The 25,173-nt window shown below is 41.6% G+C and overlaps 1 protein-coding gene and 1 long non-coding RNA gene across 2 annotated transcripts in view; both read right to left on the bottom strand.

Moving 5' to 3' along the window:
• The window catches only part of LOC122177483, a 36,181-nt gene extending 33,088 nt beyond the window's left edge, over positions 1-3,093 (bottom strand). The window contains exon 1 of the long non-coding RNA XR_006178082.1: positions 2,992-3,093. This is a non-coding gene — a long non-coding RNA (uncharacterized LOC122177483). The remainder of the gene's footprint in view (positions 1-2,991) is intronic.
• Positions 3,094-6,934: 3,841 nt separating this feature from the next.
• Positions 6,935-24,809, bottom strand: RP2 (RP2 activator of ARL3 GTPase). Its single transcript, XM_042868222.1, has 5 exons — positions 24,635-24,809; positions 16,632-17,297; positions 13,868-13,982; positions 12,671-12,756; positions 6,935-9,565 (listed from the first exon to the last, which is right to left on the bottom strand). Exons 1-5 carry the CDS (start codon positions 24,755-24,757, stop codon positions 9,482-9,484), a joined length of 1,074 nt encoding a protein of 357 aa, XP_042724156.1. The 5' UTR covers positions 24,758-24,809; the 3' UTR covers positions 6,935-9,481.
• Positions 24,810-25,173: the final 364 nt, after the last annotated feature.

The raw sequence follows: 25,173 nt of genomic DNA, 5'->3' as shown, positions 1-25,173 counted from the left end.
CGCGGGGAGCGCGGCCACGCGGACCGCCCGGCGTGGGGGATGGCCGGCCGGCCGCTCGGTCGCCCCTCGGCTCGGCCTCCCGCGCCCCGCCGCTGACTCACCCGCCGCAGGGCCGGCCCCGGGCCCGGCCGCTTTCCAACCGCTTCTGAGGGCGCCGCACGGAGCGCTAAATTTAGAGCGTTTGGCCGGAGTTACGCAAGGCTCCTACGGAATCCCGCAGCCTTCCTTAGGGCAGCGCTCGGCCGGCTGGTGACGGTCATCGTCCGACCCGCGGCGGAGCTCCCCGCTGGAACGGCGTTTGACAGAAATGGGCACAATGGGTGGCATCGTTCAGAACGAAGGAAGCGACGGCCCAATATACGGCAAACCTCTTTTACTCGGCTTGGTGCCCACGCGCGGCCCCCATGCTCCTGTTCCACACATCCCTTGCGTCAGGCACGGCGTGCAGCCTCTCACCCCCTTACCGCAGGCCTGCCCGCGTCGCAGGCGTGGTGCTGGAGGCATGGGAAGTCTGCTGACTGCACAGGCTTTGGCAGAGTGGGAAACCATATTTGGCATCCCAAATCTAGGATGCTGCCCTGAGCCATTGCTTTTGTGCTCAGGCAGGTGCTGAGAAAAGGTACGAGCAAAAAGCATTGTACAAAGGAGAAGGAAAGAGGAGAGCACCAAAGCATGGCGACGATGGCTTGGCATATCTGAGCTGCACCATGCTGAGGCAGTAGCCAAGCAGTGACATGACACAGCTCATGGCAAAGGAGACAGAGCAGTTCTGGCCACAAGGTCCCTCCAGAACAACACCTCTTGCCCATTTTACCATGCTATGACATGCATACAGCTTCCCCAGGCCAGGGAGGTACTGCTGTGCATCACTGCCCTTGGCACTCAGCAAGCCCACTCTGCTTTTCACCTGGACTTCCCACACACAGCACGGCATGCCTACTGACTAACTCTCACTTCTCCAATACTTCTCCAAGTCAGCTACAGCCGAGGCCATGTCAGTTTCTGACTGTGGAATACTGCTGCTGGCAGCGACTTTTGTGGAAATTATACCCGTTGCAAAAATACGTCTTGTCTTTTGATAGCTGGTTAGTATTCCTGCGTGTAATGCAAAATGTAACTTTCTACAAATGCAGTTAGACAGCAACCAGTGACGCTGACGCAAATGACTTCCTTCACGCACCAGCGATCACCTCATTTGCCTTCTGTTCATCAATACATACTTGCCAGGAAAACACTCTGAGCCTTCTCCGAGCAGCTTCGGTAAACCACAGTATCAAGCAAAACACCAGGCATATCTCCCCATTCCTCCTCCCCCCTACTTGTGGTAGCCTCTATTAACCTGAGTGGCCTTGGCGTTAGGGCAGGCAACACCAATAATGAGACAAAGAGATCTGAAGTCCAGATTGAAGAGAACTCAGAATGATGAAGTCAAATCTGCCTGTAACAGGAGTAGACCATTTCCTGATCATAAAGGGAGTTTCAAACCTGATCGAGTCAGACTGAAAGGAAACCATTTTCAAGTATCAATGCATTCATTTGGATTTGAAAAATTTTTCTTTTTTGTTATTGTTTTTGCATCCATGAACCTTTACAGAGTACATACAATGGTTAAAGTATTGGTCATTCTGAAGGACAAGGAGGCTGTGGATGCCCCATCCCTGGAGGCATTCAAGGCCAGGCTGGATGTGGCTCTGGGCAGCCTGGTCTGCTGGTTGGTGACCCTGCACATAGCAGGGGGTTGAAAACAGATGATCATTGTGGTCCTTTTCAACCCAGGCCATTCTATGAAGAAACAAGAAATCTTCTGCTGAATTACTTTATATACGAAAGACTTCACCAGCAGCCCAGAAAAGATGCTGCTGGGTAGCCACCTTCATTGGGCGTGCCTGGGATCACTGCACTGCCTGTCTCAGGTCAGGAGAGAAAGGCATCCCATCCCAACCTCTGGTTCTGCAGTAAATCCACAGCTGCAGAATCCACATCCACACGTAACTTCTAGCAAACTATTTGCCGTTTGATACGAATTTTTGCAGAATTATATTTGCATTTGCTACTCATTCCTATAGGAAAATGTAGCAAGATAAATAAATAGGAAGCAGATTGCACACTGTTGCTCTTTGCAAAGACACATGCAACAGTTTCCACTTTCCTGAGAAAGGATGAACTACAGATGCTCTTGCGGACCTAGAGAATATGAGGAATTTGCAAAGCCAGATGTTAACAAGTTGATAAAATATAGCACACAAACTTAAAGTCCTCCCTGGGGAGGAACGCTGTGGAAGCTAGAAATGTAAGAGGTATGGTTAACATGAAACAATGTATACATCTATACCATACTCAAGTTGAACTGAGTCACTATGCAGCCACACAAAGGCTGCACACAGTATATTGCGTATTAAGAAAGTTACACTGAAGTAACGTTTAACATCTGAGAAGTTGGGTCACTCAGAGTTTAACATCCACTCGAACAATGAAAGAGGCATCTATAATTGAAATACCTGGAAGTACTGCAGTGAATTTCAATGGAAAAAAAATACTGTTTTCTATGAAACCTGCTATCTCTGATCAGATGCCAGAGCAGTGAAGCAGACAGCTAACAGGTCAGAGCACCGTGAAGGAGCAGCTGGAGGCAGGGGGGGAAGTAAGAAAAAGGTTCATATCCTTTCATTCGTACCCCTTACCTCCAAGTCTTTGCAGCATTCCCAGCCTGGACACGTAATCCTCTATGGGAGCAGCTGGAGTTATCCCTGATGCAAAAAGAAACGTGCCGACACCAAAGCTTGGCATTACTCCTTTCTTTGAAACCTGCAGATACTGCTTAAAACTTGATTCATTGGCAGATCAGACGCTGTTGAAGCCTTGATATCATGCCCTTGAAATGAGAGCAAGCACTGACAGCTACTTGCAAGAGACGGAGAAGCTTACCTCCCTTATTTTCTTCTCACAATGAACAAAATTACTGAAGTGTTATAGCAAAGCACAAACACCCACCTGCAAACAAGAGAGCTAATTATTGCTGTGGAGCAACTTTCTTCTGCTGGGGGAAAAAAAAATGCAAAGTAGAGTCTCATCTGAGAATCATTAGCTGTCTCAAAATCCTCTTGTGACTGAAGTGTTTCTTTCCGATATGAAGTATTAGAAATAGAAGCAAAAAACACTCAGAGCTTCAAAAGATTATTGTTTCTTCTAAGGCTGAAGCCAATCCTTAAGCACCTGTTGGGGCAGCTCTCAAAAGATGCCCTCGGGTCACAGCACAGCCCTTCCATTTAATCTGCAGAACTCTTTTTCTGCAGCACCTGAAGTGCTTTTTAAGAAGGGATTTCAGAAATGGGGGAAAAGGGTCTCTCCTCCTAAAAAGGTCAGCACATTCAGACAAATAAAGTACTAGCATTGCCACAAAGCACCTATTCTCTTCAGAGCAAAACATGTGTGCCAGCTTCAGTTCCCAGGATCTGACAAGTTCAAAGATTTGTGCACATGGAGAACACCTATTTATCTGTCTCCTTCTCAAACAGTAATACAGAATGGAGAGAATTGCCAGCAGCTTTCAAACCATATCTATTGGTATTGGGAGTCTGTATCCTAAACACATACCAGTACACCTACCAGACAAGAATCAAAGATGACATCTCATAGCCCTATTACTGAGGAAAAGTTACTGCATCTCTTACCTAAGAGTTGGAGGAACTGGATGCCCTGATATGCCAAATAGGATTGTTTGGGAGAAATCGCCCTAAAGCACTTAGCATTCACCTAGATAAGAGGAAATAAAGCTGCCACTCCTTAAGTGCTCAGAAATCTCAAGTCAACTGTCTCTCCACACCTCCTCCCCCAAAAAAGAAAAGGGTAGTTTCTATTCTATTTTTGAGGTGCACAGTTAATGCAAAACAACAACAACAACAACAACAACAAGCATACACCTATTTGAGTTTTCTTTAACATCATAAGAACAAAGCTGTCTAAAAATTAAAGCAGAGATTCTCACAACTTTACAAACTGGGATTCAATCATTACGATTCTTATCACAGAATCATTATAGAATGGCCTGGGTTGAAAAGGACCACAATGATCATCTAGTTTCAACCCCCCTGCTGTGTGCAGGTCGCCAACCAGCAGACCAGGCTGCCCAGAGCCACATCCAGCCTGGCCTTGAAAGCCTCCAGGGATGGGGCATCCACAGCCTCCCTGGGCAACCTGTTCCTGTGTGTCACCACCCTCTGTGTGAAAAACTTCCTTCTAATATCTAACCTGAACCTCCCCTGTCTCAGCTTAAAACCATTCCCCTTTGTCCTTATATGAAGTAGGAAGAAAAAAAGAAATACATATTTCTCCTCCTGACACCAAGTCCTTTGAGGTCCTAGCTTTGTGGAGGTGGTTAGCTTTAAGTTTAACCCCATCATTTTTGTGGAATTTGTAAGAGCATGCTGCTTTTAGCATTTGGAGTTTGGGAACATCAGACAAACCCTTGTATAAATACTATTAAAGAGCCTCTTAACCTCATTTCCTTCACCTATCAACTTCATCAGACGCTTTTAAGGACAAGCTTCCTACAGTGTTGTTTTTTTGTTTTTTTTTTCCAGAATGTTGGGAGAGAAAAATCAACATGATTTGGAAAATTTCATCAGGCCCTTCAACAGCACATGTAAAGTTATGGCACTCTAATTGTTTGTGCTATTGCAAAGAGGGTACTCATATTTGACAGATCCTGGTCAGGTTGCTTAATGCATTCCAGGAGAGCAGTCAGATATGCCACCAAAGCACACACAGCCAAAGATTAGCACATTTAGAAAACAACACCAACCAACAACAACGCACAGTTGCACTTTTTTTGTGCTCACAAAACTTCAGAGCTTTTTGAAAGCTTCTCACTTCCCCCTCTATTTTCTTCTCTTACTCAGAACCAGCAACGATCACACATGCATCAGCAAGACTGCATGACCACAGACGTTACCAGCAACAGTCTTATGGCAATCAGGCATTCTGATGAAACAAAAGCAGTGAAAAGCATTCTTCTAGAAAACTGGACAGACAGATAACCACGTCCAGCCTGTTAATACATCAAGAGTCCCAGCCTCTCATATGTGCTTGTTTTATCAGGTTTGACACTTCTCAGGTTTTTCATATATAGATGACTGTGTTGTTCACCCCACAGAGACAGAGCTCTTATTAGACATTAAAGAAAAAACTCCAGACTGGCAATACAGCAAGATGTTATTTTTTCAGAAACTGTTATCCTCAGCAAACTGCTATAGCTCACGCTGCAAATCCTGAGGCACACAGGGAACTGGATGGACCACAACAGAACTGTGTTTCTACACAAGCAGATGCAAAAACAGCAGATTACAGCGCGCAGTTTAACAAAGTGCTGCAGTCTACTTGTACCATCCTTCCCAAATACAGGCTTTGGATTACTTACAATCAGCATTTATGCATAACTTTTAATACTGTCAGACTAGAATTTAGATGATTCAGACCAGGTTTAAACACACCTCGGAACAGCTGCTCCTGCAGACCTCCAAACAGTTACAGCAATCACCCTTATGGATTCAGGAGGTTTACTCATTCATTTGGAGGGGAAAAAAATGAAAAAGAAACAGCACAAATGCGTCAATAAGGAACTGGAGAAGTCTTACAGTTTAGGAACGATTCAGGGATACACCTGGGCTGTTTCTAGATCTTAAAGGATTCAGTTCACTCCAGCTTTTATTTAATCTTTAGGAATAAAAGACTGGGGAATTGACAAATTCTACAAGACATTATCAGCAACAGTAATTTAAATACACACTGAAAGCTGAATGCTATAAGAATAAAGCCTACATGATTAAAACTCATCATTTAAAAGAAGATAATCAGATACAGAGCTCCCTCAGAAGCATAAATCAGTAAAACTCATTTTTGCTCCTATTAGTCAGAAGGACTGAAGCACATATTTTGTAATACAAAGTTTCAAGCTCCTTTTTGGAATGGAAAATATTTGTCCCAGTTATATAAGTGCAGCCTGGTATGTGGATTACTTCTAAATCCACGCATTTTATGCATGACTATCTGGATACGACAAAAGAAAGTGGGTGACTTCCTAGCAATTGGACACAGATACAGAGCATCTGCTGGCTACTATTTGGGACTTGACTGGCAAACACTGTGAAAATGCTTAAGCTTTACTGCAACTCAGATACTACAATTAAAAAAGAAAAAAGATTAGCGGCAACTCAGATCCAAGCGAGGTGTAAGATTTTAATTGAACTGTAAACATGTGAAACAGCTGAGAGCAGAACAAAATCTTTCTAGTATTTAAAGCTTCCCAACTGATCTTGTTTCAACAGAAAAATGTATTGATACAGGACTTCTTAGCAAACATTTACGCTTCGTGGAAGTCACTCTAGACCATCTGTGGCTGGAAAATTCTCTTTTCTGATCAATTTAAAGCTTTCAACTCTATTATTATAAACATCATGACCTGTTTTTGATGTGAGCACATCACTATCGTCCACCCAGTATCCAAAGAGGTAATTACAGTTAGAAAGCACAGGACAAGCTGAAACAAAACAAATCAAACAAGCAAACACCCAACCAACCACACACACAACAGGGAGAAGTGCTTTAACAGTCTGCATCCACGTATCTCTACAATTTGATATAAGAATATCTTCTGGCACATCTTATTATGCAAGAAGTAAAGTTAATCATATCCTCAGTGACTCTGGGGAAAAATCCCTGCTGTCAGAAATTTACCTTTTTGGAGGATGGATGACTGCACTGCTGTCAAAAATGCATCTTTTTCAGTGGATGGATGGCTGCAGAGGTAATGCCTATTTTCAATTAGCTCCAAATATCTGGCAACTCACACTCTGTGCTTAAACACTGAATTCTGTTTTAATATTTGATTATAATTTGCAATGATTTGCAATTTAAGAAAGTCTTCCAGAACCCAGAGTTCACATTTGCAATGTTTATTATGAAATACATTCACAGTGCAACGCAAATTACACAAAAAGCTATACAAAAAAACATACAAAAGACTACACGAAGCACGTACCATTCAGTAATGCATGCAATATCTGATATACTCTTAGTAAAGCTAGAAATGTCTTAACACCCATTAGCAAGAAATTGAAGTCAAAGATAAATAATTGGATTAAGAAACTCCTTCATTATTTAGGTTTTTAAAAATTAAAAACCCCTTTATGTTGCTTAGCATGCAAACAATGCAAAAGAAGCAACACCCTGCTCATTTCCAGCATGTAAAAAAGGTTTTCAATGTTTCAAGACAAGATTAATTTTCAATCACTCATTTTCTCCTTCATCAAAAATAGTCACAAAAAGCAATTCAGCACTTTGCTTCCTGATCAGGTCAAAAATACAGAAAATAACCTGTAACACACACATAATCACATGTCAGCACATAAGATTAGAAACATCACGTGTAAAAGTTTAGAGATCAAGATGGTCCACTACAGGCAGTGCTCAGAGAAGTCACATAACGACTGCTTTGAAGTACATTACACAGCTTTATTCATATCAGAAAAATGCACTTGCAATATGGACCCAGAATAATTCCAGCAGTATTCATTGATGAGTTGTGCTTTGTGCACAGACCTAAGGTTTGTAGCTACTTCCCATAGCCTCACCTCACCACATCATACAAAAAAATAAATCCTAGCTGGCTAAGAGCAAATAAGTGGCAATTTCTTCTACCAGTCAGATTTAGGTGGCAGTTTCATTTTATTTCACTCTATCGAATAATAACATTTTACAAGTGACATTTTTCTGACCTTCAGTATGCTAATGGTTTCGTGACTTCAGGAGATATCCTTCCTTATTTAATCTATGCATAACTTTAATGAGAGGTCCTAAGGACATATTCTCAATATCTAGTTTAAACTGAGGGCATGTATTTGCATAGTAGCAACAAAATGACAGCTCAGAACGTCTCTTGGGCATGACAGAATTATCAAAGAACCTGTTCTCCTGAAATTCACGTGCTAATTCTAAAAACAGCTAGCAAGAGGTGTGTATTCAGCCTCCCACTTGTGGAACTCTAAAGCTGTGAAATGGATGAACTGTGCATCTCAGCTGAAAAAAAGGGTTCAAGATTTTACTTTCAGAGGGACAGTGCTAATGAGGACATTATTGCTTTAGCATCTCAACACAGCCAAAGTGTGTTCAATTGATTATAAAGGCTGCATATACTGGCAACCCACAATTTTAATTAATAAATTCTGTTCTGTGCAGTTGCATGCACAGCCTGTTCAAGAATCACAGAGGGCTTGTACTCCCAGACATAAGTATTAAGTTCCTGTGGAAAAATCAGTGGGGAACTAACATGCAAAACAAAAAGAAATTAAGTAATCATATACTTAATAGTAGTAAAGATATGCACCCTAATAAGCACTATATAGAAATAAGCATCCTTATTGATAGCTATTCAAATAAATCCAAATTGACAGTAGCACTTCTTCAGTCCATTTTGTGAATCAATCTCTAAGCCCTACAGCAAAGAGTAATATTCTACAGCCAATTTTCAGGAGTACTTTTGAGAGTAGCCCCCTGCTCTCGAGTCTTAACAATGAAGAGCTTTCTTAATGCCATCAGAGCCCTTTCTCTGGTTCCTGGTTGCTGCACGTCCCTTGTAACACGTAACAGTGTGCCAGTGTCATTACTCCCAGAGCTCAAGGGAATCTCAGGTATATCCCATATGTGGCATGGGAATACCAGAGGTAGATGCATCTCCAGAGACCATGAAGGGACCTTAGAGCTCTTTAGACTTTAGAGCATTTTCAGCTGAGTACCCATGATCAGAGTTCACCTCAGAGCAAAGAGCCTAGCAAGTGCTCACTCACCAGACTGCTCGTATGACAACTCTGCATAAATGCCCCTGCAAACAAATTTATTCAAAAAAGATGCCGAAGCAGAATAAAGCAGATGCACATTTTTTTTAAGTCATGCTCTGTTTCTGAAAGAATGCTGCAAGAAAAGTCCATTTCAGACTAAGCTTTCAGAAGAACTCATCAAATACAATTTCCTCCCTGACCTGCAATGAAGACAAATACACATACAGGAAAGTTTTGAACAATGAGTGTCACAGGAATATACTTGCTAAGAAAGTGTCTAAATTAAACTTCACAATTATCGATGTATCAAATGTATGCCAGCATTGCACTTTTCATGTCTTCCATTAAATGCTGACAAGAAACATTCAAGCGTCAATAAAAGTTTAGAAATCACTGTAAAAACAAGTTAGTACAAAACCTCTGTGGTTTCTGAGCTGAAGTGTAAGTCTTGAGCACAATGCACACAAGGAGGTATGTTGTTTACTCCAGTTCAGGTAACGTGGTATTAAAACCATCAAGAGCTTTATAAAAGGAATGTATGAGAAATATAAATCCAAATGACAAAAATTCTCTGATACTACTGCAGTATTCAAACTAAGTGACATTCAAGTGCTGAGTCAAACCATACATGAACACTTCTGTGTTAGATCTCACATTCCCATCCGCATATCAGCAAAGTTGTAGAAGTTGTCTACATCTTGAGATGCTGATGCCTTGCTCTCCGACACAAAAACCTATTTCAGTAAACAAGGAAACAGTTATGCATCACTAATAAACAAGTTCAAGTAGTTTTTGCTTGTTTGGAGCTAATTATGACTTTATTTTTGCATTTCATGAGAGACCCAAATCTCTTGGTTTCCACTAAGGGTTGACGACAGAATCCTCTGAGCCCTGACGTACCCTTTGTTATTGTGACTGTTCTCAGCAGACTCAGGCTACCAGTAAGCTTTCACACACAAAAAAACAAAGTTGGTAAGAACTCCCTTGCACTCTATTCCTAAAATCTTAGCTGCTGCTTTAGACAATTTTAGGTGTTTTATTTATTTATAATTAATTAGATTTGCATTTTGCAAAATTGATCAACACATGCAATTCCAAGGTCTAGGACAATCACCTTCAAGAATTTCCAGCAAATTGGCTACAAATGTCCCAGGCACCATTCAAATAGATCAGTGTAACAGACACAAGGGCTGCAGAAGCTCATCAGTTTCTTCACGCTCAACAGTCTCAACAAATAAAGGATACTTTCAATTAAAACACTTGAATTATTTCTATTTTTTATTCCTCCAGGGGAAATTCCCTCCCTCTTACCATATCATATGTGCTTGTGCAGCAAACAGCGATTCTGAAGTGCACTGAAAGTGTAAAAATGGGCTACTCCAGATAATCACACTCACACAGCACTACTCTTCTGCTTCACCTCTGAGTACCATGTCAACATAAACTATGACAGTTCCTTGAATTGGTTTACTCTAATATGGTTCAAGATGAATATCCTGTTATCCATCAACTTCTGATTTCAGAACAAAATTGTCTATTTCAAGTAGCTGCCCTAGACTACTGCTTGCAAGCACAGTAGATTTCTGTTTGAAGGGACTTGACAACACCTACTATTTATCTGGCAGTTTGCTGGTGCAACAGCAATTTGTACCACAGTCACAATAGTTGAGTATGTTCTTTCAATATCCTTCCCTACCAGAATATTGCAATTTACATTTTGAAGAGGATTTTATAAGTGATGAGGCCAATGGATACTGCATGAAAGGCACACAGAGGGGAAAAAAAGAAAAAAGAAAAGAAAAAAAAGACAGATCTAGCAAGACCACACAAATCAGAAGTTCTGTTATGTGTGTATAGTGCAGAGGTCTCTTTGCAACATATTGTTTCTACTAAGCAGCTGTAAGACTTCTGTAGAAGACTTAAGACCAGCTGGTGCTACTGCTGATGATTTTTTCTACCTGCACTAGAGTATCTCAACAGTTATATTAGATCTAAATCAGAAACAAAAATTTGGCTAAATTAAAGGTACTAATGGATGAAGTTAATAAATTAATAATTTTGCAATGCAAGTGTAACTAGTTGCTTAAAAGCAGACTGATGTCCTTGCAAAACCTTACAGGATAAATGCCTTCCTGAGAGCTTTTGTCCCTGCTTTGTGATCAAGAATACCTATAATTCTTTCTGAGCACTGTAACAACTCTCGAGCTGTCCAAACGATAAAGGCAGCCAGCAGTGATGTGAAATCATTTATAGAGCATTCCTGAACCTGCTGGTAGTAATAAGTCCAAAGTCTGCTACTCCCTACGTTATTTCTAAATTATGACCTACGAAAGATATATTTCCTAAAATGTATATTTGTGATATTCAAATAGCTGGAGATCCATACACAAACATAGCATTTATCTGATATCTGGGGGTTAAATTGTATCTAAATAAAAGACTGATAGGAAGCCTGAAGTCCTGCTTCTCAATTCAGCCCAACAATTATTTACAAACTGAGGTAGGTTTTACTACAGAGCCAGTCTGTAAAAAGCAGATTTAAATCCAGGGGCAGGAAATAATTTCACATTTGGAAACCTGAAGAACAAAGATTACTTCAAAGTATGAAGTGCATAGTTTCTGATGTCCCAGATCGGAGCATTCACTGCGTTATGACAACAGACACCAGTCATTCTGGCAAGGAAAGTATAAGTTTTTATTTGTTCTAATAATTAATATAACTTCAGCCTTTGAACAGAGAAACTGAGATCTAGAAGAATGAGCTAATTATGTACCCAGTATCAGCTTTGTCTGGTATGAAAAGAGAAAAAAAAACCCAACAAACTAACTACATCAGAAACACCACAGTGATCTCCCAGTTAAAGAACTGATTTTTATGGTAAAATCTGCAGACATGACTTTTGGGTCCCAAGAAAGAACCAGCAACATCACAGCTCTGCCTAGACTGCAGTCCTAGTATTTCCCAGACTAGGAGAACCAAAATTTAAACCTGCTACACATCAGGCTTTGCTCACACAATAGCAAACACAACAAAACCCTCAATCATCAGCTACATTGCAGATGACATTACAAGGCTGTTTTCCAGAATCTGGGCAGTCTAATTCCCCAAGCAATCCTTTTGAGATGAACTGAAAGACATCAAGGAGCTGTATGGACACTAAGTCCCAAAGACATTCCAGTCTTTTTTGCACAGTTTAAAAGCAAGGGGTTTGCCTCTCTATTATCAGTAATACTGCTCCCTTGCAGAGCTCCAATTGTTTCCAGACACTTTCTCAAATCCACTGCCATTCAAAAAAAAGAAAAAAGAAAAAAGCAGACAGCAAGCAAAAAGGAGACACGGTATAAAGACGGTACAGTAAAACACGTTGACAGAAGAAAAAAGCAAATGCCTTTGAAGGAAGGCACACTGCAATATCCTTCAAAACAAAAGTAAATCTTGAGAAAAGCTGGAATACTATTAAACTCTGACAAAGATGTGATACTGAAGTCTCCTTTATGAGGTTCTCTGCTCTGTAAGTCTTGGAGCAGAGCTTTACCCTGTTAAATTAACAAAATTTGTTTTTACCACTATGTGAGAAAAGTTTCAGGTGAAAATCCTTTTTTTAAACAATATGGGAATTTAGTACTTTCATTAACGGGGCAATTTTTGTTCCCTCCTGCAAGCAAGCTTGAGTTTTGAGCAAAACAAGCAAACAAAAACAAAACATGACTAGGATGTTTAGATTATACCATTCAGGAACTTCAAAAGAAAATTCAGTACATTGAAACTACAGCTTGACTGTGAATTATCTTAGATGTCCTTTAACATTTTCTGCTAATAAAGCAAAACACCAGCTTACCTTGGTTCCATTAAAAACATCATTTACAGTGTTTCGACATCCTTCCACAGCACCATCTCCATTGAACTCCAAAGCAACGACTGGACCTAGAAGATCGTTTCATCTGGAATCAATACAACTTTTGAGTCTGGCATTAAAACATTATAGTTTTCATCCCTTAGGGAATGGTGAAGCTTACAAGAATCATTTCAATTTTTTGTCTGAGCAGCCATAATACAGAATTAAGAAACAGAAACACTTAACCATAGCTTAGAAGTACGATGTTATCTGTGCAGAAAATATCTGCAAATCCATGCTCATTTTTGCAGAGGCTGTAGCAGGTTTCCTGCTTTATTTCTTCAAAGACAGCAATGGCACAGAAATGCTGCAGGGTGGAAGGCATCGTGCAAGTGAGTCAGATTCTACTGCTCACATAGTGAGCCATTTCACAGACATCTGCAGCACGACTGAGTCATTCAGGCATTTTTACCTCAGTACCAAGATAGCAAACAGTCTGATTTTCAGACTTGTTCTCACCCACCGTTTTCAGATCCCCTTTCTCTGCTTTCATTCTGAAAGCGTTATTTCTTCCCACATAGCTGCAAAATAGCCCTTAAACTACTTTTGATCTAAAAAGTAGAACTTCTGTCCTATTCCTGCAGTCAGCATCATGGACCGCTTACAGTACTGTGAAAAAAACTTCACATTGCTCCTAAGTTTGGGAGCACGTTTTGAGCTTCAGCACACAACAGATGGCAAGATGAAATTACTTCTATAGGAACAGAAAATAAAACGATTACAGTCAAATCAGCAAAAAAGCTTTTCAAGTGCTCTGACAGAACACCGTTTATAAACAGGAATTGAACACTTGCCTGTTCATACATTTGCTTTAACATCCATACGGAAACACTGAATATCTAGGTTCTTTACCTGCAGTTGTGCTAAGCTAATAGATTTTTATTCCAGAAAGATGAGCCTCTGTTGATCAGCCCAGACAGATCTGTTTATGTCACAGCTCCTAAGTGAATTAGTTCACTTTGGATGCCTTCAGTTTTGACAGGTTCAGTGCCTAAATGAAGCTTCCAAACTTCATCTCAACGGGCTTTATAATTTTCTCCTTCATCCTTCCATTTTCTTCTCTTTCACCTTCTCCAGAACACCCCACTACCAGCTAGATTTCTGCACTAAGAAGAGAAACAAAACTGTGTATAATCTCACCTCTTTCAAGCAGTGGAATGAATTCTGATGCATGCTGTTGGAAAACTCTCTGAGCATCCTCTGCTTTCATTGAGACTTCTTTGGTCTGTACCAGCTGAAAGCCTTTGGCAGTCATCTATTAACAGATAAAGTGTTCAAGCTAAAATGTTTCTCAGGCATGCAGCTCAACTTTAGTCTATTCCAGTGTAGACTGAATACTCATTTCCCATATACATTAAACCACAGAATAAAAAGACCCTTTTTACTCCTTTCAAAGACCATTTTCTTTTTCTGCACTTCTGTTTATTTCCATTCCATTCATCCAGATTTTATTCTTTGCTCTAATGCACCTACAGGGGTAGGTGTGAATTTTGATTTCATGTTATGGCCTAAGGTCGTAGTTTTTTCCACGGTCTCTCACAAGCTGAAACTAACAGGAGTTAAAAGCATTCAGCATCCGGAGTCAAGCAGTTTGTTCTCCTTAGACTGTAATAAAAAATAAGCTCAAATGCTTATCTATCTGCTGCTGAAGTTTTCCATTTGGGGGGAAAAAAAAAAAAAGGAAAGTTACAAACTCTCAAACACACACAGCTCTTTATTCCAAACCCAGCAGAGATACTGAAGGTACATTGTCCTGGTTTTGATTGAGACACAGCTATTTTATTCACAGAAGAAATCTGGTGAGATACTTGGCTTTAGGAGAAAAACGATGTTTATAACACATCAGTGCTTCCAGTTGTTGCTGAGCAGCGCCGCACAGAGCCAAGGATGTTTTGGTTTCTCAGCTTCTCATACTGCCACGACCAGTGAGGGGCATTGAGGGGACCCAAGGAGCTGGGAGGGGGGAGAACCATGGACAACTGACCTAAACTGGCCAAAGGGACATTCCATATCATATGACAACATGTAAAAGAGCTGTAAAACAGAAGGGAATTAGCTGGGGGGCAGCTGCTAACCAGAGGCTATCTGGGCATTGGTGAGCGGGTGGTGAGGAATTGCTTGTGCATCACTTGTTTTATGTTTGCATATATTTATTTTTGGCTCCCAAATGTGAAATAATTCAAGAGTTGTCACGATTGTACCCAGTTGAGCTGGTGCTGGGAGTGAATGGAAGAATATGGGCAAAAGCAAAAACAGGTCAACAGACTTTAATGATAGTAAATACTTCAGAAACCTGTGAGTACATGACTGCAGAGCAGAGCAAACAAGTACTTGCCAAACTGCCAGGGAATTGAATAAAAAAAACCCAAAACCTTGAGAATCTTGTGATAACTGCAGGACATACATCACTAATATTATTTTTCACCCTCCCCCCTTCCTTTTCTGTCCTAGTAAATAGCTTTTATCTCAACCTATGAGCTCTACTTTGCTGTTTGTTTGCTTTCTCTGATTCTCTCCCCCATCCCACTTGTCTGGCAGGGGGAACAAACAGCTGTGGGGTGCCTAGCTACTTGCTGGGTTAAAACCACAACATGCATGCAAAAGAAACAACTATATTTATACATCCAAAACATAAATTAAATCCACAGACTAGTAAGATTTCCCCAGCATTTCACTAAGTAGTCTTTTACATTCTTCTTAACTCTTCTTTGTAAAGAGAGACTATCAGGGGAGAAAACACCTAATACCTTCTTTACTGTAGCTAATCATTCTTCAGAAAAAATACCCCCTTACTTATCTGTGTTCACTGAAGTAACTGTTAGTAACTCAGTTCCTGATAGGGATGGGGGCAGGTGCTTTAGGGAAACACCCTAAGGCTTTTTCTCTTTTTTTTCCTTGTAGTTAAAAATTGAAAGAAAGAACTCCATCATTTGTTTGGTTGCTCATACAACACTAGGATCAGCAACTTTTGCAGATACCTCTCTCAAGCTGTAAGCTGTAATTCACTTATTGGCTCTGCTCTGTCATCCCTGGCACTCCAGAATGCTAAAAGCAGCCAGCCACTCCCAGATTTTAGCCCAGTGAAGACCAAACTCAGCCAAGCATAGGAGCTCCTGCCTTACAAGAAAAAAAAAAAAAAAAAAAAAAAGACAGCACCAGCTATTTAAATAATGAAAGACAGCTGACCAGTTGTAACAAATACTCCCTGAATTTTCCAGCAAAAAATTCCAACAGTGGATGGTAAGGGCAGGGGATAGATAACATTTAGCATGTTATTTTTAAAAGTCTCTGTTAGTGCTGGCAAAGCTTTCAGGGCAAATAGCCTTGATAGATTTTGGGGGCAATAAGTTAACAAGTTTATTGACTATCTCCTTTCACAAGCATTGACAACCACTTATTCTATACTTCGCCAAGTTCACTGATGAACTACACATTTTCCTCAGTGTAGGTTTGGTGTGCTGTACTGGAAAAATACACTGGAATGATTAAAGAACAGGTGTGCCAACACAGGACATTAGTTGTAACATAACTCACACAGAGGGTGGTGACGCACTGGAACAGGTTGCCCAAGGAGGCTGTGGATGCCCCATCCCTGGAGGCATTCAAGGCCAGGCTGGATGTGGCTCTGGGCAGCCTGGTCTGGTGATTGGTGACCCTGCACATAGCAGGGGGTTGAAACTAGATGGTCCTTGTGGTCCTTTTCAACCCAGGCCATTCTATGATAACTGTTTGATCAGGATGAGTTCCATTATCTTATCTTGCTTCAAGGTTTTAACATGCAGTTGATTAATACAGTTAGCAGGCAGGCAGAACCTCAGCATTCTCTCTTCAACAAGCACCAAGGCTATCCAGAGAAAGTTCAATTAGAAATTCATAAAGTTGAACAGAGAAAAAGGTCACTTACCTCATCAATTAGCTTTCTGGCATTCGCAGTTGTGTAGTCACCAGCAAAAAACACAGCCAAACACGATTCATCACTGCTCTTCTGTCTCTGCCCTCGAGTTATTGGTATTATGCTCTTCATAGCATCTGTAGAAATTCTGACAGCTTTCAGCTCTTCAGAAGTGGGCAGAGGAACATAATCTTGAACCACAGCATTTTCAGGCAAAAGGCCCCAGTTATTTTCTCCTGACACAGGAGTAAAGTCATGGATCTTGCTCCATGTGTTATTGAAGATACTCAGTCCAGCATCTTTAAACTGTAAAGCAAGCTCAGGATAATAGTACTGGAAACAACCAAATTTCATACCTGTGGAGGACTCAATAATAGGTTGGGTGGCACAGCACAAGAATACCTCCAGCTTTCTGCAGTCCCGAGTACGAAACTGTTGGCAGGCTACTATGCATTTGCAATCCTTGCAATCACGGAAAAACACACTGCCTTTTATTGGTCCTAAAAAGATTTGGCAGTTTACACAGTCATCGACAGTGATTGTGGCAGAATGGTCAAATATGTAGATAGTACAGTTCTCACAGTCCTGAATGACAAATTGTTGTCCTGCTACTTTTCCAGGGAGTCGACCCACAGTTTCATCCTTCAGTCCAGAAAAAGTGTAATCTTTTGGATCAACCTGAAGGAGAAAGGAAAGAAAGCACATGAAAGTCTTCACGTACAGATGATGTTATAATGCCAAATGTTAATTGATTTGGATTATCTGAGATATTACAGATCTGTACAGGATAACTTGCCAGAAAACTTCAAAGAACAGATATCAGAGTGATGAAAGATGCTTTTTAACTAGGCTACTGGAACACATAGTATTGAGGTACAACAGAGAGCCGAAACTAAACTCCGGGACAACAACAAACAAACAAACCTCACCACAACTAAGTTTGTTCTTTAGAAAGGAAATGGGAGGGGGTTCTAAACTGTTTCTACAGGAAAGATGGTCCTGAGGATTATGGTAATAACAGTAATAAATGAATTGGCCAACAGCATTAAAGATTCATAAAGCTGGGAAGACAAGTACTTCCTTTTCCAGTAGCCTGCTTGCTCTTATGTTACCACTCCTCAACACACCGCAAGAAAACATTGCTGCTTTCAAGCAGCATCTCCATCATTACGTTTGCAAACAACAAAGAGCTTGCTTATCCATGCCACAGCATTACCTTGTGCTAACAACTCCAGCTACATGCTAGCTATAAGCAACAAGCAAAGATTGGCAATGCTGGCACAGAGGTCATGTTTACAGACCTCTCCTCCTCCACTCTCCAGTATTCTTCTGCTGCAAGAGAAACTGTGGCCCTCCCCAGCAGCCTGTGCTGCAGAGCAGCGACTGAGGAGCCACGCAGTGACAAGGACGGTACCTGATGCAGCTGGGCTGCATGAATAATACAGCAGCTGCAGTCAGAACACTGAAGGAAATCTGAGCTGCATTCCTCCCAGTTATATGACAGTCAAGGCAACTGTGCTTTCCCAGAGCAAATTCTACTCTGCCCTCTTGTGAAAGCTTATTAAAATAGCACTGAAAGGAAACAAGTACCTGAACTATTCTAACACCAGATCACTTCCCAGAACTGCCATTTCAGTCCAACGGCCTTAAGGCTTGCTGTACTGCAGGCAATGATAAAGCAGTACAGCAGGCCCTGGACAGCTCAACTGGCAAGAAATTCCCCCTCCCCACTATTCTGAACATTCACAGAAGATTAGAGACCAGAAAAAAGTCTCTGGTTTCTAAAACCACAGGCAAGAAAGTGCATGTGTCATGGACATGCACTAAAGCAGCTTAGTCTAGATAGGTTTTTCCTGAAATAGCTCCTGGAAGCCACATATGTCTACTAACGAAGTGTGCTCTTACATGCATCATAAGAGACTTCCTGACACAAAAGTAAGTTTGCAGCTGATGAACTTTCTCCATGGACATGAACTCCCAGTAAGCACTTTTCAGCCAAATTCAATATTGCTAGCATGAACCTGGGACAGGGAGGTGGAAGAGTTACAGACAGAACTGGAAGGCTCAAAGTAAAGGCATCACAGCACAGAGCCACACCATATGATTAAGATTCAAACTCCCTAAGATCTTGCACAAGACTCGTGTAACGTTACTTATCTGATCCACTGAGCATTCCCAAGGCACCGAGAGAATTGAAGTATCAGAACTGCTTTGGGACACATTCTTCCCCAGCATCTGCTAGAGCATTCATGGATGGATGTGCATGTGTATAATATGTACAAACATAAATATTTATTTATAGCCTTGGGAGTGGTAGTGCCTTGTAACTGAAACAGAAGAATGGTTACTTCCCTTACAAAGGAGAAGTTCAAAGTTCCCAGAACTGGCAGCTTTTTTAGAAACATCACACCTACTGTGCCCTTCTAAACAAGCCTCTTCTAAATGCCTCGGAGACTGTATTAGTTTGTCCAACATTAAGTCCTCACAAAGATCTGTGAAACAACTTTCCTTTACTATTTTAATTAGGCCTAAGTGTATAACACTGGTTTGTCAGATAATCCTCAGGTTACAGAATCTCAGATGAGAGCACTTGAGAAAGAGTAGCATTGAGTTCAATGATGTTCTGTATTAATTCAGATTGAGCAACAAAATCAGCTGATCTCCACATTCAAGAGCTCAATTTTGTTTCCCTAATGTGAATTAACAGTTGTGTGCTGATGTAATTCTTAGCTCTAAGTTTGTTCACCACTGTAGGGAGTTGGATGATTTCTTTTAATTCCACTTGGCAGTTTTCTTTTTCAAAGACCAGAAATATTTATTGACTAACACAACCATTGGAACCAGAGGGACTGAATGAAATAGACCTCAGCACTCCCCCTGCCACGCTGGGTTTCTGCCCTTGAGAGCAGTCAGTAACCTAAGAGGCCGTAGCACATCTGAGTATTTCAATTCCCTTGGATAAAAGAAAAGCCTTAGAAAAAATATCAGGGCAGGATTATAATTTTAAGAACACATCCAACATCTGTTTATGTCCTTATCACTGAGCTTCATGCTTAACAGTCCTCAGGTCTACAGGTATCACCATGAGGTTAATACTCCACTACCTCACCTTCCTTCCCCTGAGACAGACTGCACTAATTGCTTAAGTTCCACCTCTACAGCTAAAAAGCAGGCTAGGAAAAACACAGGCAACAGAAGATAGCATTTAAAGACTCACACGGTGAGAACCAGAGATATGTAGATTCTCTACCTACTTATCTGGTACAACTTTGTTGTAGAATCTTATGCATGTGACAAGCTAGCAATAGAAAAATCAAGTTTGATAATTCACCTACTTATCCTTCACATGTGTATAAAGCTTCAAAGAATTGAAGCAGCTGTATATAGTTTTGAAAGCCCTTTTCTGCAGATTGGTATAATTCCAAACAACCACAGTATTTATAGGTGTAAGTTTTAATGCTTTCAGCTGAATTTAGAGAGTTTTAGAGTAGAGAGTTCTGCATTAATAGGTTTAAGCACAGCTCAAGAATTGAAAACTTCTAGTCAAAGTGCTATGAGTAGGTTCAGGAATCATTCTGTAAAGTAACCTAAAATAATTAGATATGATGACCAAAAAAAAAATCCCTGCTTACTCAATAGCTTTTCTCCTTAACAGAAAACCAGAAGTCTCATCTGTAGTCATTGGAAACAACAGTGCTGATAAGTCTATTACAAAGGACAGGAGAACATGTAAAGCAGTGATTATAAGGCACGGAGAAAGAAGTGGTGGCAAGCAAAAGTTTGCCATGAATGCTCTGAACTCTAGTAAGTTCTGCAGCAGCAAGTAACACTGCAGTATGCAGCTTTTCCTACTGTGAACAACTGTCTTGCAAGAAGGCCAGAGGCCAGGAAGGCAGATGAAGTTATCTCCCTTCAGCCCTGGCAGCTCCCGCTTGGAAGACAGAAATACCAGATACTCCCAGTTTTCAGTGCTAGCTGTACCTGAAATCACCAAGGTCCCCAACAGCTTCTTCCTGGTTCATGATCTAAGAAGACTTTTCTAAGAAGCCTGGTCGATCAGGAAAGGAGTCTTAGCAATGACTGCCCACTACTAATAAGGAGGCAGTGCAGTCTTCAATGGATTGTGGCTCTCCCTTAGTTACTTGTACATAGCCTGCAAAACAGTGACTTTGAAGTCTGTCAAAACCACTGACACAAAGATCTTTTAAATATCACTCTCAAAAATCACTTCCTACCTTTCTAAATTATAACAAACGATATTTCCATTACAAATTTATGTACAATTAAGAGTATGTAAGAATTGGCTGCTGACACAGTGACATCAAAAGCTGCAGTTATAGGGCAGGCACACAGACTTAAGAAGATTTATGTGCTATTTTTGTCAATAGGGGAATTAACAGAAAGGAAGCAAAAGAAGTGCATTCCAGGCCTAGGCAATTCCTCGCATTCAGATTTAAATGGGATTGGTGCCCTTCAGCACTGAATTGCAACATCCACTGGAGAAAGTGTTTGTTCAAGTTACTCACCTCTGCCTGACTTCCAGGTTCCCAGCAGTAACAAAAGCTGGAAAGAGGGACAATATCTGCAGATTATAACCACTGTCATGCAGTTTTTCATCTTGAAGCATCTCCTGTACACCTTGACTTCAAACGCAACCAATATAACAGCCAAAAGATATGTTTCATTCTATTCTTCAGAATGCCTCCCTTCTTACAGAGGACCAATAATAGCACTGAAGAGACACTGGCAGACTTGTCTGAACAACAAACTGCTGCCAGATGCTGCAGATAGGAAAATGAAAAAAAAAAAAAAAAAGAAAGAAAAAAAAAAAAAAGCTAGAACACACTTTCATCAGCCTTAAATGAAAGTGTTATTTAATATTAACCTGTTGACTTCCTCAGTTGGTAGATCACATTTTGAGAAACACAGCAGTAGTTTTTCCAGTGCACTGAAAAGCCTAATATGTCAGAGTATCTGATCTGAGCATGAGAACTCAGGACACCACCTCCCATTGCTTAGTAACAGACAAATCAAAAAGGTTAAAGTGATTTCATATTTGTTCAAAAATAAAATATATGTGAAAGAGATGTAGACAATGCAAGAAGACCTTATCAGCTCAGACCATTCCATCAGAATCACCAAATGTGAAGTAACTAACAGAAAACTACGACTCATGTGGCAAGTTAAAGACCTGTTCGTGAGGTTTTCTTCTTTGATTGTGGTTTGGTTTTTTGTTTGTCTGTTTTGGGGGTTTTATTTTTGTGTATGTATGTCCAATTTTAAACTGTTTTGAATTCAACTACTAGAGCCTGACAGTTACTATCATTATATGTTTCCTACCAAATACAGCACTTCATCTGCAAGTCAATTGGCACAAAAGAAAATTTTCTCGGTAGGGAAGTCCACCTAAGTTTTGAATGTAATTGAAATCATAACTCATCTAATCTTACTTCTTTGAGGATGAGAAACAACAGCAAAAAGAAAAACCTCAGATGCTTGTGTTTCCCCTCTTCACAGAGGAGATCACAGCACATAGTTGCATCAGCCATCTCAAAATATAAAACCCCAGTTCCTGTCTGTACGTATCCGTGTTTTGCCGTTGCTGTAGTTATTATTCTGGTCCTGTGTGCCAATGCTGTTTAGTCACTCAGAACATAGAAAGGTAGGAAAGGAAAAGGGAGACCAAGAACAGAATCTTATGTTGTAGATGAAATCATAGCTGAAGGCCGAGGAGATTCAGGCATCACCAAGTTCCTCTTTTGCATTTGGTCAGGAAGGGATACGACAAGCCTGCAGAATGTTAAGTAGTGATAACACTCTGTAATAAGCTGTGCACTGATTATTTATCTGGAATCCCATAGAAGAAAGAAATAGAACACATTTTGTTTTCAGGATAAGCTCATCCTTTGATTCTTCTTCAGCACCATAAGTAATCTTCACACAGTTCTCCAAATCCAGAGGTCAGCAAACATTACAGAGATCCCAGTAGATTTACGATGCAATCTGAATTTGATTAATTTTTAACCATCTGAAATACATAGACTTCTGTTCCCTTTTAAATAAGAGCACATACAAATCTGAAAAGGCCCTTCAAATTCACGTCTTTCCTTACTTTTAAGTAATCTATCAGCAGCTCATAGCATTTCATGTTTAGTTTTCTACCACACGGCCCGTTTTCAGGGCTACTACACTGGAGTTATATGGTCACAAAGTCTTTGTCATACTACTCTTTAGCTACATAATACCAACAGTAATCCTCTTTTGCCAGAAGAACACAATTAAGACAGCCTACACTGTGCTGTGCTTCAGAAGTGGAAGAAACAACTTTGCTGGAAGAACTGCTTAAGTTCAGAGCTTCTGCCAGCACAGCTGTCAGCTAGCAATCGCCTTGTTTCACATCCCTGTACAGACAATCATGCACACAAGAGTGCCTAGGTTGCGCTGCCTACAGTAAGTATGTCAGCATAGCCTGAATTAATGGGAAGCCAACCGGAGCCTCTGAGCAGCGAGATTTATCCATCTCTAAGAATGTTCAGATGATATCCTGCACAGACTGTAGGCATTTGCACTCTGCTTGCAGAACTGCACTACACAACTGGAACAGCATCACTGTGCGTAATAAGCTTGAAATAAGAACACACTTCACACCTAACACATTCATATTAAAAGTAACAGGAAATGCTAATGGCTTTTAAAGTTCATATTTCTGACCGAGTTACTGTTTTCAGAACACAAATTTGATGCACTCGATGATCAAAGAGCCCTAATGCCTCAAGTTTTCCAATTGCCACCAATCAAACTTTGCATACAAATACAAATTGTGAAATGAATAAGTATACTTATGTGTGCTGCATCAAAACATGAAGCAGCAATAGAGAATTGGATAATGTGTCTGAGAGAATACCTAACGCTACCACGTGAACACTGACATGGTAACACTTAATACAAACTGAGATCAACAAATACAGTGCAGAAAGAGCTCAGCATTCCCTTGCTTAAAAGCAAGCATCTCAGCTCTGCTCTTCTGGCTTAACATACCAAGCATATACTTAGAGACCAATGAAAAGTAATGCTGCAGGGAGCAAGAGAAATGGGCTGGAACGTGACATAAATGTTCTTGAGCTGTGCTGTACCAAATTAAGCAGCTACTCTTCCGCAGTTCAGTAGAACAGCCCAAACTCACTGATTCTTCCAGTTTTTCAGAGTATTTCATACAAAGAGGAAGTTATATACGCAATACATGACATACTTCCCCCCAGTGAGACAGCTTGTTTGCACTGTAAAACCTCATCTGTTCCGTCCAGCCTACTTCCCACATGCTAACAATCACCTCCACAGCAACAAGGTTCGTTGTCCTCCCAAGTCCAGCATGTCTATGTGCCAGTTTTCCACGCAGCTCCACAAGTTAGTGCCATTTGAGTAAAACAGTGTGTAGAAAAGCTCATACGAGTTAACCTTTAGCTGACGAATTTGCTCTATGATTAGGTCATACGGTTTCAAATGCTCATTTAGTCACGTACTTTGGCACTCGCTCACCCTACTCACTGCAGGACAGGTTCTCAGCACAGCCCTCTCCCCATAAGAAGTCTCCACAAGCACCCTACAGCCAGACAGAGCAACGAGCCCAGCACAGGTCAGCCTTCTTTATGCCCAGGATCCGATCCCTCCAGGTTACACGCACAGTCCCTCGGCTCATCTCCAGCACAGCTTTTTCTTAATCCACTTGAAAGACTTAGGAGCAACCCCGGAGCACCTCGCCAAGTTTAGAAACACAAGCGAGCTAAGCACGAGTTACAGCTAACATGAGTTCACGCATCATTTCGTCACTTGTACCACACGGCCTAAAGGTCCGACAGCCCAACGATCGAAGCTCACACCGGACCGGCAGCGCATTCTCACTCCGCCCCGCTCTCGCTAACGGGACGGGCTGCCTCGCGGCGAATACGAAGCCAAGGCTGCCGGCACGCTGCCTGACAGGAAACCGCTTTCCGCTCGCCCTCCCCGCCGCCCCGTACCTTGGCTCGCTGGTCCCAGCTGTACTGCGGCGCCTTCTCCTCGCCGGCCGCCGGCTCTTGGCTGGCTCCTTGCTGCTGCCCGCTCTGCGCCGGCTTCCTGCGCTTGGAGAAGAAGCAGCCCATGGCACCGGCGCCGCCGCCTCGGCAACCGAAAACCGCCGCGCGCTCTACAGCCGCCCCGCTGGCGCCGCCCGGCCCGGCCCGCGGGGAGAGGCCGTGCGGGACCGAGCGCCAGCGCAGCGCCTCGCCGCCCCGCCCCGCTTCCGGCTTCCCCGCCCGCCTCCGTCTCCCGTAGCGACGGCGACAGCTGGCGGCCCGGAGGGGCGGGGAAATATCTGTCTGGAGGCTGTACCGTCATTTCGAAACGTTTTCTCCCGGGTTTCACGGAACGGAATATCCCGAGGTGGAAGGGACCTGCAAAGATCACCGAGACCAACCCCTGGCCCCACGCAGGACCACCCAAAATTCAAACCCTGTATCTTCTAGCAATATCCAAACGTTCCTTGAACTCCTTTGCCGTACCCACCGCCCTCCGGTCT

Source organism: Lagopus leucura, unplaced genomic scaffold (assembly GCF_019238085.1).
Source record: "Lagopus leucura isolate 7727_CA_CO unplaced genomic scaffold, USGS_WTPT01 Super-Scaffold_100001, whole genome shotgun sequence".
NCBI classification, from domain to species: domain Eukaryota; kingdom Metazoa; phylum Chordata; class Aves; order Galliformes; family Phasianidae; genus Lagopus; species Lagopus leucura.
Note: the sequence above shows the minus strand (reverse complement) of the source record. Positions and strands in the feature narration are given on the sequence as shown.

Coding starts and splice junctions, on each gene's coding strand:
- RP2 (XM_042868222.1), bottom strand. CDS start 24,757: ATGGGCTGCTTCTTCTCCAAGCGCAGGAAGCCGGCGCAGAGCGGGCAG. Junction 13,983..16,631: donor CCAGAAAGCTAATTGATGAG/GTAAGTGACCTT, acceptor ATCTGTTAATAG/ATGACTGCCAAAGGCTTTCA. Junction 9,566..12,670: donor ATGTTTTTAATGGAACCAAG/GTAAGCTGGTGT, acceptor TTACTGAAATAG/GTTTTTGTGTCGGAGAGCAA.